The following is a 15,524-nucleotide window of genomic DNA, read 5'->3' as shown; positions in this document are numbered from 1 at the left end:
CACTAACAATACGCACAGAAATGCATTATAGTATTGTTAGAGACAAAGGAATCTCAGATTATGTCCTTCAGCCCTCCATCAGCCTTACAGCCTTTTATTTCTAGGCAGGCATGACGTTACAGAGGATCATAAATATAAATATAATAAATATCATATAACCTTATCATGCAGCCCTACTTCTTACTCTCCTAAACAGGAAATTGTAATATGTGACTATGGTAAAGGAAATGTATTATATATATATAATAATTCATTACTCATTGACCTTTCTGTCTTACTGAACCTCTCTTTTTGTTTCTCTCTCTATATATATCTGTCCCTCTTTCTCTCTTTATCTGTCTCTCTCACTATCACTCACTTTGTGCTTCACCCAGGTGACAAGCAGAGGAGAGAGCAAATCTGTTGCCAATGGTAAGAGAATTTGATAGCCACAGTGGGTCCATTTTATAGTCTGCGTTACGAACTCTGTGCGTGTGCGTTCTTGGCAGGGCACAATCACACACACTTTCATACACTACAGACAGTTTGAAAATTCCACTCAGCCTACAACACATGTCTTTGGACTAGGGGAGGAAACCAGAGTACCAGGAGGAAACCCCCAGAGCACAGGGAGAACATGCAAACTCTGCACACACATGGCAGAGGCGGGAATCGAACCCCTAACCCCAGAGGTGCGAGGCAAACCCACTAAAATACCATCAAAATTATTGTCACCTACCAGCGTGTTTTTGGGAGGTGTGAGAAAACCGAAGAAACACAGAATAATTCCTTTATAGGTAGTAATAGGTTAAAACTTAAGTTTAAAAGTTTAAAGACAAGCAGTGTCTTGTGCCTTATATACAAGGAAAGATCTCACCCACATCCCACAGTTCCATGCCCGCACCTTGGCCTGTAGATCCAGGCCAACTATAAATCACCATTCGTTCATGGCTCATGCGTTTTAACATGCCTCTGTAGCATAGTGTTCTATTTTGAAAGCACACCTTTTGTTCCATTATGGGAGGACAATGTGGCCTTCGGACATGCCGGACATGGAGAGATAATGTGCAATGTGTCCGCTGCACACCCACACACACACACACACCACGGTCGTCTTGTCCCCAGCTGCCTCAGCCTGCATTCTAGACTTGGACAGGACAAGCAGCTGCCTGTTTGTCACATTATTGAGTGCAGTGACAAAAGATTAGCAGGCTAAAGTGTCACACGGGCAAGTATAGGGGCGCAGCTGTCCTCTGCTTCTGAATAGGCACATGCAGTGACTAATGAGGCAAAAAAAAAACACCTTTAAGTATGAGCCCAGACTTTTTTAAGGAGTAAAGGGCAATTGACAGTCAATCATTAAAATGACTGAAAAACATTCAGAGAATTTGATCATTTATAATAACTTACTATCCTTGTAAGGAACTTCCATTAACACAGTTATTAATGCAGCTAATTAACCTTATGGCTCTTTTAGGTTTTTTTAAATTATAGCTGCAGGTTTTGTGAAGAATAAGTGCTGTTTTCCTTGTATGGACCAGTGAAATGTCCCAACAAGATTAAAAAACTGTCAGATATCCCTATCCTTATGTGGATATTTGCTCCCCGCCACAATAAAAAAAAACATGGGCACACACATACAGTATGTAAATAAAAAAGCCTATTAATTAACATGCTTGCATAAGAAAATTATACTATGAATATATACATACTATGACTTTATATTACTTTGTGGTATTTGCTACTTGTTTGTGTGATTGTCTGAGTGTGTGATATTTACTACTCACATTTCCTAACTAACTGTTTTATGTCTCATCAGGAATGGGTCACTAACCTTTCCAAGAAGCCGCAGCACCAGGGACCAAGTGAAAGCACCATATTCCTGTCACATGCATGTACTCATACCAAAAATACCAAAAATAATCTTTTATGTTTTCTTTGGCTCCAGACCGCATGGTCCTGATTGCAGAATAGTGTTTCAAATGAAGCCACTTTTATAGTGTGAAATGTGGACATTTAGATCAACTGAAAATACTGAGCAGTTCGAAAATGACCCATTTCCTTTAGCTGGATTAGACATATTTAAATACCGTGCATAATTTCACTCATCATTTTAAACAGCTTATAATGTGTTGCTTTTTTAGAATCTCTTCTCTGCTAGTCACCCTTCACACCTTTTAATTTATAATTAAAGCAAAGCTTGACATATTCATATTTTATTCATGTTCACCAGTCCAGGGCAAAATATGGGCACCCATAGAGTAGTGTATTTTTTACTTTTACTTTTTTTGGGGGGGTCAAAGTGACACATTTTTAATAGTGAAACTATGGTCTTAATAATATATGTTAGCACATAGTGTATGTTTTGTAATTAACTATATATTTTGTATGTTTCCACTTTATATAAACTGACATTCCTGCTTCTGCTCTCAATATTAAGCTCGGATTACAGCCATTATAGACATTAATGATTATTATCACAGTATCTTCTTTTCTTCATTTTTGTTTCAAGTGCTTTTTAGCCAGTATATTCAACATGATGTATCACATTTCAAGTAGACATAAACGCTTTGCTCTGCACTGAATAAAGGGAACATAAAATGGAGAAAAAAAAAAGACTTTCACAAACATTTCTCTGCATATAATACTTGCTTGAGTTGCCATTATCATTTTGAAAGTGTGTTCAGTATGTAAAAGGACAGATGGCTCTAAGCCATTACTGTGGACCAATTAACGTTGTCTGTTTGTTCTTTTTTTTCATTCACCCTCCAGCACTTCATTTAGAGTAGAACCCTGGATATTGTCAACAGTATAATTGGACTATAGTATGTGCTGGTGGACAGACAGTCAGTGGCTTTTTGAATCAGCAGGTTTCACTGGTTAATGTTTATGTGACTGACGGTAGATTGTGGCTTGTGTTGTGTTGTTGGGGTTAGTTTCCCCGATTTAGTATTTTGGTTCATGTTTTAAAATGTGAAAACGTCTGAGTTTTGGTCTTTGACAATCAATTAAGAGACAAAGTTATACTCTGTATATTTTCCATAATGAACCTTGACTGTATTGGGGTAATTCTCTGCAAATCATGCCAACTTTAATTCTTTACCTTTTAACACTCTGACCATTTATTGTAATCAAGTTTCACACAGGACATCTTTTAAATATTGTATCATTCTCTCAAAACAGCAATAAAGAGATCAATGTAAAAAAAAAATTGTATCTTTTTGTTGTACAGTTTTACATTCAGCACTGTCTGCTAGAACTTATTGCAATATAATTTCAGCAGTGCTTCTTCCTAAAATCCTTCTTAGACTGTGTCTGTGTGTCTGTGTGTGCGTGTGTGTTTCCAGCAAGCTGACCACAAGTATGACGCCATGCTAAACTTGTATCACCTTTTGATTGTCACATATACCACTCCCCCCAAACCCTAACAATAGACCCAGTGTCATTGTCCAATCAGAGAGCAGCACAGAGGTTCCATAGACACACAGGTCTGTATTAGGTGAGTGGAGATAGAGTTTGCTGTATACTGTGTCCTGGACCCTTGAGAATAAGATCCTCAGTGCCGTTGTGGACGTCTCAGGTAAGAGGCAGGAAGATGTCCTTCTTTTCATTATCATGTAGAATGCCGGACTGGTATAAAGTGTGTCTCAGAGTAACTGATACTCACTTAAACAGTGCTTCAGCTGCATGGTTGTTGGCTTGCATTCAAGAGTTGTTATGCAACACTTCCAAAAAGCTTTGCAAAAATGGTGAGAGCCAAGGCCAGAGGTTTAGCTCTGTATTGCAGCCCAACTCAAGCAGCCAGCATGGCTTTGTGCTGATCTCTGACGGGACCAGCATGCTTTGGGGTTTTCACTTAATGCTGTTTAATGCAGGAATTGTCTACACCATTCCTACTACTAGCAGTCCTCTGATATTCCAGTCTTTCCACCACGGCAGAAGTGGCTTAGTAAAGTATAACTTTTCTAATACCTCTGAGAGATGGTTAATCTACCGCAAAGACGGGCTGGATTATGACTGAGTTACTCTGATGTAGCATGATTAGACTTGCGTTCAATTTTGAATAGCGTTCAACTCATTACAATATTTATTGGTTTTCAAGTACATGTTTCAGTTGATCTGATTACAGTGTAAATGAGAGCAAAGATATTCATCCAAAGTACTTTAACACAATATCTTAAGGCACCATGATCATGAACCACATTAGTCTAACGTAACTAATACACTAATGAGTAATGATCAGTTCATTAGTGGTTAGGCATAAAACCAACGGTAAATATAGATACAGTGGAAAGACAGTTGGGCGGTGTGTGTGTGTGTGTGTGTGTGTGTGTTACACTGATCTGACCAAACAGTGTGTGTTTCAAAAATAGCCTACAAGGACACTCTCGATTTACTGTGCAAATGAGTGGGAGGCTTGGATGAGATCAGCCAAGTTCATTGTTTCCAAGAGTAAATAGCACCTGTTCCAAACCATAGTTTATTATTCTCAAAAATAACCCCTTCTCATTACCCTTACAACACTTGCCTCTTACTTTTTATGGCCTGCTGATTTACTTCCTGAGTTACTGCCATAGAAATGTTGTATGCCATGTTGTATGCCATGTCAGTTTTTAGACTAACATACTTTCCTATTCAAGGGATTGTCAGTGATGTTGTTGCCTGAACAAATTTGAACAGACCTTTAAATGAATAGTACTTTGTATTATTTCAAAGATAAGCAAAGGTTTACCAAAAAGATGACCTGATTGTCTATAAAATAAGCACAAATATGATTTAAATGTGATTTTTGCCTCAAAGACAAATAAAACATTTTAAATGAACTTGTAACTGATTTGTCTCTTATTGCACTCAGGAACTGTGTAGCCATGGCAGATACTGAGGAAGTGGTGGAGGAGGAAGTGCAGTAAGTATCATCATACTGCTAAATTATGTTTATCATTTTATTCCTCTCAATAATATTATCTTTTTTCTCACCTTACTTCTCTTTCTGTGTATCTGTTGTGCTCTGATTCCATAGGGAAGAAGGTAAGGTTGCTGGAAAGTCCACTTTTGAAATCTTCTCTGCTTGATTTCTTGCCTATTAATGAACTATTATTTGTTTATTAATTAATATTCCTGTATGAAAGGAGAATTGGTCACTTCAGCGGTTAAGCTTGATGTGGCTTTAGATTTTCTTCTGAAATCATAAGATGTACATACAGTATGTATAGAAAAAATATATAGTTCTTAGCTTTGTAAATGGATTCTACCTGAAACCATCTCTGATTAAAAAAAAACTCTACTATAGGCCTTTACATAGAACATTCAAATGGAAGAACCACAATTCTGGAAAAGTTGGGATAGTATGGTAAATGCTAATAAAAACAAAGAGGAGTGATTTGTATGTACTTTGACTTGGATCTAAACAAAAAATGTATATAGACAAGGTATTTGATGTTTTACCTATTCAACGGCATAGTTTTTTGAAGATAAACGTTTATTTTGAAATTGATTCATGAAACACCTTCCAAAAAAGTTGGGACAGGGGCAATTTAGGACTAATAGTGATGTGACAAGATGAAAAAAGAAGGTGATGTGAAACTGTTGAGGCAATCGTCTAATCATAGTATATAAGGAGCCTCCAAAAAAAGGCCTAGTCCTTCAAGAGCAAGGATGGCTCAAGGCTCACCAATCTGCCAACAGATGCTTCAGCGAATAGTCCAACACTTTGAGAACAACATTCTTCAAAAACAAATCGGTAGGATTCTGAGCATTTCACTTTCTACAGTGCACAATATAATTAAAAGATTCAATTCAAGGAATCTGGTGAAATCTCGAAAACCACTTCTGAATACGCGTGATCTCCGATCCCTCAGGTGTCACTGTGTTAAAAACCATCATGAGTCTGTAATGGCTATTGTGACATGAGCTCGGGAATACTTTGGTAAACCTTTCAGTCAACACCATTCACCGCTGCATCCACAGATGCAAGTTAAGTCTTTACTATGCAAAACAGAAGCCATACATCAACACTGTCCAGAAGCAGCGCCGACTTCTCTGGGCTCGGTCTCATCTGACATGGACAGTAGCACAGTGGAATCGTGTTTTGTGGTCCAACGAGTCAACATTTCAAATAGTTTTTGTACAAAACAGCCATCGCATTCCACTGGCCAAAGAGGGAAAGGACCAGTTGTTATCAGCATCAGGTCCAAAAGCCAGCGTCTGTCATGGTATGGGGGCGTGTCAGTGCCCATGGCATGGGTAACTTGCACATCTGTGAGGGCATCATTAATGCAGAAAGATATGTACACATTTTGGAGCAACATATGCTGCCATCCAGAGCAGGACAACACCAAACCACATTCTGCCCGGATTACAAGCGCGTGGTTTCATAAGCAGAGAGTGTAGGTGCTAGCATGGCCTCCCTGCAGTCCTGACCTGTCTCCGATTGAGAATGTGTGGCACAGTATTAAGTGCAAAATAAGGCAACGAAGGACCCGTACAGTTGCACAGCTGAAGAAATGCATAATGGATGAATGGGGGTAAAATTCCACGTACTAAACTTAACCAACCGGTGTCTTCAGCGTCCAAACGCTTAATAAGTGTTATCAAAAGAAAAAGAGATGTTACAGAGTGGTAAACAGTCGACTGTCCCAACTTTTTTGGAGTGTGTTGCAGTCATCAGATTTGAAATGAGTGTTGATTTTCAAAAACATCAAATAATGTGTTAATAATGTGCTTTCAATATATTACAGGGTGAATTGAATTTTCAAATGACAAATTTTTTAAAAAAAAAGAAATTTGCATTTTCCATACTGTCCCAACTTTTTCTTAATTGGGGTTGTACATGCCTCGGGTGTTGTTACTGTTTGTAGGACTACCGATGGATAAAATATAAAACTTTTCTAACTAGGCTAGTTTGGTATCGCTAGCCAAGGTATGGCACAGCTAAGCTTTAGCTGCTACAGCGCCATGCAAAGTACATTATCTTTCCTTATGCTCTGCTCATATCATGTTCACGTAAACTGGAACTCATATAGACATTTACACACCTTTCCTGCTCAACATGAGAGGGTGTTACTGTTTCAGTTTTAACCCCTTTACTGCTTTAAAAAATGTTTAAAACATTGGTGTATATCCATTTTTCCTCACAGTGACTGTGTGAGTTAGCGTTTGGCAGAATTGAGAGACTGTCAGCCAATAAGATACGAGTGTTTCCACATATTTTCCTGTAAACCCTGTCTGATTGGTCTCGCCTCCGTTCACTGACGATATAATATTACAACACCGCCATCTTCTTTTACTGACATTCAGTTACGTAATGATAAAACTGCTCCAAGTGGAGAATTATTTGGGGATAAAGAAAAAATCTTCAGGGCTACAGCCCCCAATGCCCAAGCCCACATGATTTATTTTAAAAATGCATTTTACATAATATTGTATTATGTACAATAAATAACAATAAATTTATAATGCACGTAACGTAATTTTATTGACATCAGTAACTGTAATAAATTATCAATCAATTTAAAATGTAACACGTTACATTGCTGCGTTATCAGAAAAAGTCATTAGAATACATTAAATACCCAACTCTGGTGTTATGTTTCTAGGTTAATACAGTACATGTCTGGTAATAAAGAAGCGTTTGTGACATATACAGAATGACTGCCAGTTTCCTTTATTAATTTACAGGAAAGCAAATAAAATTGTCACATTATGAGATGAAATGCAATAAAAAAAAATGATTCAAGATATGATCTCTGTTTGTGGATCTCAATGTTCTGACGAAGGTGATAAGTGTATGCGCTTCGTAGTTCAGCTATACATAATCATACAATTTAATATAACCAGTTATCTCAGCACAACAGCTTAACAACGGCGTAGTGTGTGAAAGAAACTTAATTTGGACCATTCTGGAGCTGAATGGTTTTTTTTCTATTTATTTATCTACTAATCCCAATTATGTCCACTCAGTTGAGGAGGAAATCATTGACGAAGGTAAAGCTTTGGTTCTATGTTGACTTGCTGTGAACTGCATGCTTGTGTCCACACATTTAACACCAGTGGGTTCTTCATGCTTTATAGAGTGTTCAGGTAACATTGGTATGGTACCCTCACTTTGTGCTTTGTTGAACACACACAAAATCCTTCCCAATCTTGTCCCTGTCATCGTACCTGTTTCAGCTCATGCTGTATACTGGCACCTGTCCAGTTTACTAATGGTCACACTTTAATCCAATATTTTGATGTGTCATTTCATATGGAATAACACTGCACAATCAATCTGTAGTGATATTGCATGATGTGAACTATGACACACACACACACACATATTGGTGATCATTTTATATCTCCACAAAACTTAAGAAGACCTTTTGACTGTATCATTAATTTTCTTCTGGAACTTTTTTATTATTATTATTATTATTATTATTATTATTATTATTATTATTATGCTTAATAATATTGCTTAATATTATGCTTAAGTTTGAAATGTTCACGTACTGGAGTCTTATCAATCTTGTTTTCTTATGATAGTGCCTCCCCCTGAAGTGGAAGGTAAAGCATATGTTTTGCACATTTTTATATGTATATAGCTTATATTTGGATGTTTGTATTTGCAATCATTCATTTATACAGTCAGTGGATCACAGGCACTCACTGTTTACAATAACTTTTTTTTGTATTCATTGCATCCACTTTCAACTTTTCATGTTCTTGCAATAGCACCTTCGCAAGAAATTGAAGGTAACTTTGCATGACTTAGACATTATTTTGATTAAAAATGTTCACTGCATGCTGAGATAGAACATTTACAAGTATTTAAATGTTTAATTACCAGTTTCGGAGTTAATAGGACAAAAATCATGTAAACCTTAAATGTCATAGATGCCTGTTGAAGTAACACGTTAAATTACAATTTCTCTTTAATGTTTACACTTAATTCCTAAAACTTCATCCTCTAAGTTCACATATTTTTTTATATTTTCAAATCAGAACCAGAAGCTGAAGTAGAAGGTAACATCAGAATTATGCACTTGCCTTCTATTCCCATTTTCATCACACAGCCATCATGACACTGACATTGTTTTGCTGTCCTTCTTCCATAGTAGTGTATAGTGCATTACACTGTGCAATCAAATCTTCAGAATGACATTTCACAACTCCAAGTCTTATATACATTTTTCATGTTTTCATATCAGAACCAGAAGCTGAAGAAGAAGGTAACAGCATAATTTTGCACTCGCCTTCTATTCAGATTTTCATTAAACAGCCGTCATGACACTGACAATGTTTTGTTATCCTTCATAAATTGAAGTGTATAGTGCATTACATAGTGCAATAAACTCTCCAAAATTACATTATCAAGTCTTATATGCATTTTTCATGTTTTCATATCAGAACCAGAACCTGAAGTAGAAGGTAACAGCACAATTTTCTACTCATCTCGAAACACTAGAATTCTGAAGAATTCACTAGAAATTTTAAGATAAATAGCAACTTTATATTTCTCAAATACTTTTCACACATACAATTAACATATTCATATTATATAGAACTTTATTATATCATCTATCTGCTGCTTATTCTCGAATGACTATAATTTCTATCCATATAAATTGCTGACACCACACAAACAACCACAAATACAACATGTTTAATTTTTGGTAGATGTAGATGTAGATGTTATATAATGTATGCTGACTGGATCACTCAGGCATGCTGGGCTCTTGCATGTAGGTCAAGGATGCACAACAAATGTTTGGGCAGACATTTTGCATCCCATACTGCACAGTGTTTATTAGTGTTTATTAGCTGTAAGAACATCGCCGGTCAGAACATTGGGTTGTCACTCTTTCCAAAAGAAACACTTTACAGATTTGGGGAAATTGTGAAATTGTTTTCTTTTATTTGTGACAAGATTTTGTAATTTGTGAAATGCACATGCTATGTCTAAATGAATATTTTTTATTGTGAACATTAGCCCCGGCTGAGGAGGAGGCTGCAGGTAATTTAGGTTTTTTTCCCCCCCTTTTATTAGGTCTTGCTTTTTCCAGATATAGCACAACATAATCTAACAGCTCAAGGTTGAGCGTAACATTTTCATGTTTCACTTCACCAGCCAACAATTCATTTTTATGTTTATCATCGAATTAAAACTTAAAATATTTTTATATTATGGCTTTCTTAAATCGGCAAAGTAAAATGATGCCCCTAAGCAGTGGCTAATGAACATAACTTCTGTTCAGTTTAGAATTGCAGTATTAATCAGTGAAGTGTATACAGTATTCTTGTTAATTCCAGCACTAATGTTAATACTAATGCTAGTGTCATTGCTTGTTTTAGATGAGATGAAACCAAAGCCAAAGTAGGACTTTTTTTTTTAATTATTTAAAATTTTTTGACATATTCTGTACATAGTTCACAGTAATTAAAAGTGAAAAAATAACTTTTTTAGGATGTTCATGCAAAATATTGCAGCTCCAAAGATTCCAGAGGGAGACAAAGTGGACTTTGATGTAAGTTTAATATACTTTAATAATACAAAATAGCCGATAGATAGTTTCAAAAGTGTGTCTATAGTGTACAGTGTATCTACTGAAAAACATTATCTACATGTACAGTTGTTGGCTGACAGGAGTGGAACCCGATGTGATCTTCTGCTGTTGTAGCCCATCAATTCGATGTGTTTTGTGCTCTGAGATGCCATTCTGCTCACCACGATTGTAAAGAGTGCTTATATCCAGTGGCCAATAACTCTAAAAGAGTTTGTTGTTGTTGTTGTTGTTTTTTTAAAGAGCCATTTGCCCTAACTTAAGGGTTCTCAAACTTTTTGTAGCCAGGGACTGTAAAATAAATCTCACAGATCTGCTCACTATAGATTTATTTCATGAACATTATTAAAATGTGTACAATAATAACTTGTATATTTATTAGACCCATAGAGCTTTTAATTCCTGAACCTTCCACCAGGAGGTTTGGATTAAATCCATCCAATTGAAGTGAACCATAACAATACGATAATAAATGCAATATCCTTGATAATGATAGGGTGCTGTAGCTAAATTTTAAAAATCACAGACGCCCCTTGGCTATGCTTTTCGGACCCCTGGAGATCCCTTTGAGAACCACTGCCCTAACTGGTAAAGCTTAAGTTTAGATAATGTATAGATTGTTAGGGTAATTTAGTTATCCTAATATCTAATGTCTAATAAGTATAGTGATGTGTGTGTGTGTGTGTGTGTGTGGGTGTGGGTGGGTCTGTGGCTGGGTCTGTGTGCGTGTGTGTGTGTGTGCATGTGCGTGTGCACAACAGGACATTCACAGGAAGCGTCTGGAAAAGGATTTGTCAGAACTGCAGTCCCTGATCGAGGCTCATTTCATCCAGAGGAAGAAGGATGAGGAGGAGCTCATTGCTCTGGTCAACAGGATTGTAAGTATGCTACAAGACGACCAATCTAGCAGGACTGTCTGGAAATGAACTGCTCACTTTAACTGGAACTGTATGCAGGAGAAGCGCCGTGCTGAGAGAGCAGAACAACAAAGGATCCGGACAGAGAAAGAAAGGGAAAGACAGGCCCGTCTGGCGGTCAGTGACACCTCTTCCAGCCAATCATGCCTCAGTTACTTTTCAGGAACTTTGGGGAGAAAAGATAGAAAGAGAAGAGCTTATGAAAGAACACATCTATTGACTATTATTTACAGGAGGAGAAGGAAAGAAGAGAGCAGGAAGAACAAAGGAAGAAGCATGATGAGGATGCCAAGAAGAAGAAGGCTCTCACCAACATGACACACCAGTATGGTGGAATACAGCAGAAGGTCAGGACTACTGAAGTAATAAAGTGATCAATTATATGGAGTTGCTTAATATGGTTAATTATCTAGTGTTATTTTAGGACTAAATACTGCAGGTTTAGGTAAGGTATTGCTGATTCTGTATCAGCTTCAGATATGACTGTGTAGTTCTTACATTTGATCTCACATTTGTCCCAATCACTAATTTATATTTGTAAGTGTGTATTTAGGGGGACACGGTGGCTTAGTGGTTAGCACGTTCACCTCACACCCACAGGTTTGGGGGCTCAAGTCCTGCCTCTGCCCTGTGTGTGCAGAGCTTGCATGTTCTCCCCATGCCTCTGGTGTTTCCTCACGATCCTGTGTAGGATAAGCAGTATAGAAAATGGATGGTTTGTATATACGGATAGATATTGAATTATGGAGACTGAGAGAAACTGTTAGCTTAGAATACCTAATGGAACAAAAGGTGAAATATGAAACAAACGATTCCTTTTTGTATCAGTATATGGCTCTGTCGATTATATTTATTATTTTTATCACGTTTCAGTACTTGGCCCTTCCAACATCTGATGCTTTTGATATTAAATTGATGTCAGATCTTTTCACTTTGAAGCAGCCAGCGCATCTTATTCTGACTTTTCTTCCTGACAGATGGAGGGTCGTAAAGGGGCAAAGAAACAGACTGAGAGGGAGAAGAAAAGAAAGATTCTGGCTGAAAGGCGGAAGCCACTCAACATCGACCATCTGTCTGAGGATAAATTGAAGTGAGCTTTTGCCCTCTGACTCCCTCTGGCATGTCGAGAGATTCACTCAGTGGCACCTTGAGCTCTCAGATCAGGTTTTGAAAATGTCCGATGTCTGAGCGTCTTACCTGATTCCACAGAGAGAAGGCCAGTGAGCTGTGGCAGTGGATGATGGAGCTGGAGTCTGAGAAGTTTGACCTCAGCGAGAAACTTAAGAGACAGAAATACGATGTAAGTGCTTCAACAATTTCATATGGATTTTACCACTTACAACTGTATAATTTGCATTATCCTGTGGTATGTTTGGATCAATTATGATTTGAAAAGATAACAGACACAGGGCTACCAACAGTCAAATAGCTGGAGGGAAGAATCCATTTTATAACGATGCACACAGGCATCATTGGCGTGCCTGTCTAAAATTGTCACTTGCTTGCAGATGACTCTTCTCCAGTCCCGAATCAATGAGCAGCAAAAGTTGTAAGTAGGACGGTGACCTCAGTCTTGTGTAGCCTGCTGTCAGTAACTGTGGTCAGACTTCTTATCTCGGGTCTGGAGGCTCGCTCGCTTGATTGTGGCTGCAGGTGAAAGGCAGGTGTGACTGGTAGGGTTCTGTCAGGGGCGGCTTCTCGTGCACATGCGGACATCCTCGGATCCACAGGTTCCCTCAGGTTGCTGCTCTCGGCGATATGTCATGTTGTCTTTTTGTGCTTAGCGAGGCTTCCATATGTGTCCCTTACAGATCACTCAGCTTCTGGCTCGAGTCAAGGATCACCAGAGGTAAGTCCGTTGAGCCACGCTGGTCACTTTTCCCCAGTGGTCAAAGGGTCGTGGGCTGGCAGTAAGACCTGACATTTTTGTCATTCAGAAATGTGCTACTCAGTTATGGTGGTGGTAGCAGCTCAGTGGATAAGACATTAGACTTCTGATTGGAAATTCATGACTTCAAATCTTAGCACCACCAAGCTGCCACTGCTGGGCCCTTGAGCAAGGCCCTAAACCCTCAACTGCTCAGTTGTATAAATGAGATAAATGTTACTCTGCCAAATGCCAGAAATGTAAATTATGCTATGTAGTGCATATGAATGCTTTTATTACAGCTTTTCAATTTAATTTAGATTGACAAGTGCATTGAACATGAACACCTCAGGACTGCAAATCTATTGGCCCACACCCTCTGAGACCACTAGATGCCCAGAGGAGTGAGCTCAGAGCATGTGATCCAGCTCAATCCCAAAATCAAGCTGGCATTGAAGGGGAAAAATCTTTAGGATTTGTAAATAGAATCCTAATATGACCAGTTTAGTGGCTCCTTCACTCCCTGCATTACTGTCCCTTCTAAAATATTTAGACTGGCTGACTTAGTGCATATTAAGTTGAGTAGTTCAACAAAACACCTGTGTAAATAATAGTCATTAGAAAAAGTCTAGACATTTGGATTTGTTGTTTGGCCAGAAGTGAGGATCTCCAAGCGTAACGGTAAGTTTATAGTAAGCAACTAATCTACATTTGTAAAAATTAACAAATTGATGTTTTAGAAACGGTTCATAAGAGGACATAATGACACAGAGTTGTTGTGTTTTCTGTGTGACAAAGTGGTGTGTGTTATGTTTTTGCATGAATAAATATTAATTTGGTTTTGGGTTTCTGCCTTGGGTGCCATCTAATTTTAAGACATGTATCTTGTATTGTATTTCTACCATTTCTTAAAATGCCTCACTAGCTATAAAGACCGAGTGCTTTAAAGTTCAAATTGATACAGTTATGTATTAGTGGTAGATACAGGTGGATCATCTATCTAAATAGGAATGATCCTTCTTACAGGTTCTTGTACAATACAGCACTACCTTATATTAGTGTTTTATACATTGGTCTCTTTCATTTTAAGACAAATATCAAGGAGCAATCAAAATATCTGTTGAAATATTATTAATCCATTTAAGTGCCTTTCTCAATCATGGCCAGGTGTTGCAGTAATTAGGGACATTCCCCAAACAAGATAAGTAATTACTGCTTTTATTTATTTTTATTTTTTTTCCCCTTGCAGTGCCAAAGGTCGTGGCAAGGGCAAGATGGGCGGCAGGCTGAGGTAAACACGCAACTATCTGAGGTGCTCCAGGAAACCAGAAGATTAAATCTGTGCCATCGAAACGCATTCAGCAATCACGCAGAACTATTTTATTGTTTGACAGCACATGTAGCTCATAGAAATACAGTAAAGAGATCTTTTGTTGTACTGCTTTTCTCCCTGCTTGCTTTTTTTTCCCCTTATAGTGCGTTTGCTATGGTTAAGCTCATGCAAAGAAGTGCATCACAAACTAAGAATCCCCGGATCTGCACAGGGCAGTCTTTATTATTATTATTAGTATTAGTATTAGTAATAGTAGTAGTAGTAGTAGTAGTAGTAGTCCACTGAAGCAAGGGCAAGACTTGGGCCTAAACTGTTTTTGGGAGATGTGCAAAAACAAGCACAACATGATGTAATCACACCAGACAATGCAAGTAACAACACAGTACACTGCACATACTGCATTATACTGCTGTAGATTTCTCCTCAAAGATCAATAGTCCATTTATCTATATATCTCACTCATAACAAGAGGAGCTGCATCAATATTAACTAAACTATATTAGGCCTATAAAGCTGAGCAGATTTGAGTAATTATCAGCATCTATTATTTGAAATTCAGACTAATTTACAACATGCTTTAGCTCCAATGCATATTACTGTTTTACACAGCATATAGTTACAAATAGTTCATAAAGGACTTCAACAAAAAAAAAAGAAAGAAAGAATAAAATGAGAATGAACACTGTGTTTACTATTAAATATAATTAAATGAAAACATATGGGATTGGAAACATTCATGAGTCAAACATTCATCAAAAATATTTCTGATCAGCTCAAATATACGGGTGAGTCCACAATTAACTTTTAACTCTTAAAGTGCGCCTATTATGGTTTTTCTAATATTACCTTTCATGTAGTGTGTTATAGAGCTGTTTGTGAATGTAAAA

The 15,524-nt window shown here is 37.6% G+C and overlaps 2 protein-coding genes across 7 annotated transcripts in view; both read left to right on the top strand.

The window, feature by feature from the left end:
- Positions 1-3,190, top strand: part of cald1a (caldesmon 1a) — a 61,487-nt gene extending 58,297 nt beyond the window's left edge. For all 4 annotated transcript variants that reach the window (XR_008388571.1, XM_053650379.1, XM_053650380.1 and 1 more), the window contains 2 exons: positions 375-411; positions 1,799-3,190. Coding sequence is in view for 3 of the 4 variants with exons in the window: in XM_053650379.1 (XP_053506354.1) it covers positions 375-411; positions 1,799-1,812 (51 nt within the window). In the remaining variant the exon portion in view is untranslated. The remainder of the gene's footprint in view (positions 1-374; positions 412-1,798) is intronic.
- A 4,751-nt stretch (positions 3,191-7,941) lies between these two features.
- tnnt2e (troponin T2e, cardiac) lies at positions 7,942-15,230 on the top strand. 3 transcript variants are annotated; one of them, XM_053650384.1, is made up of 16 exons: positions 7,942-7,962; positions 8,503-8,523; positions 8,692-8,712; positions 8,962-8,982; positions 9,168-9,188; positions 9,367-9,387; positions 9,950-9,973; positions 10,312-10,333; positions 10,424-10,484; positions 11,282-11,398; positions 11,477-11,554; positions 11,671-11,784; positions 12,415-12,527; positions 12,647-12,737; positions 13,249-13,286; positions 14,554-14,742. In XM_053650384.1, the coding sequence occupies exons 8-16, from the start codon at positions 10,317-10,319 to the stop codon at positions 14,597-14,599; spliced, it is 675 nt and encodes a 224-aa protein (XP_053506359.1). In that variant the 5' UTR covers positions 7,942-7,962; positions 8,503-8,523; positions 8,692-8,712; positions 8,962-8,982; positions 9,168-9,188; positions 9,367-9,387; positions 9,950-9,973; positions 10,312-10,316; the 3' UTR covers positions 14,600-14,742. The 3 variants fall into 3 exon arrangements, with proteins under 3 accessions (XP_053506359.1, XP_053506358.1, XP_053506356.1); XM_053650383.1 differs by lacking the exon at positions 13,249-13,286 and adding an exon at positions 12,946-12,986; XM_053650381.1 differs by lacking the exon at positions 13,249-13,286 and having other exon boundaries at positions 14,554-15,230.
- The last annotated feature ends 294 nt before the right edge of the window (positions 15,231-15,524 follow it).

Source organism: Ictalurus furcatus, chromosome 19 (genome assembly GCF_023375685.1).
Source record: "Ictalurus furcatus strain D&B chromosome 19, Billie_1.0, whole genome shotgun sequence".
NCBI lineage: Eukaryota > Metazoa > Chordata > Actinopteri > Siluriformes > Ictaluridae > Ictalurus > Ictalurus furcatus.
Note: the sequence above shows the minus strand (reverse complement) of the source record. Positions and strands in the feature narration are given on the sequence as shown.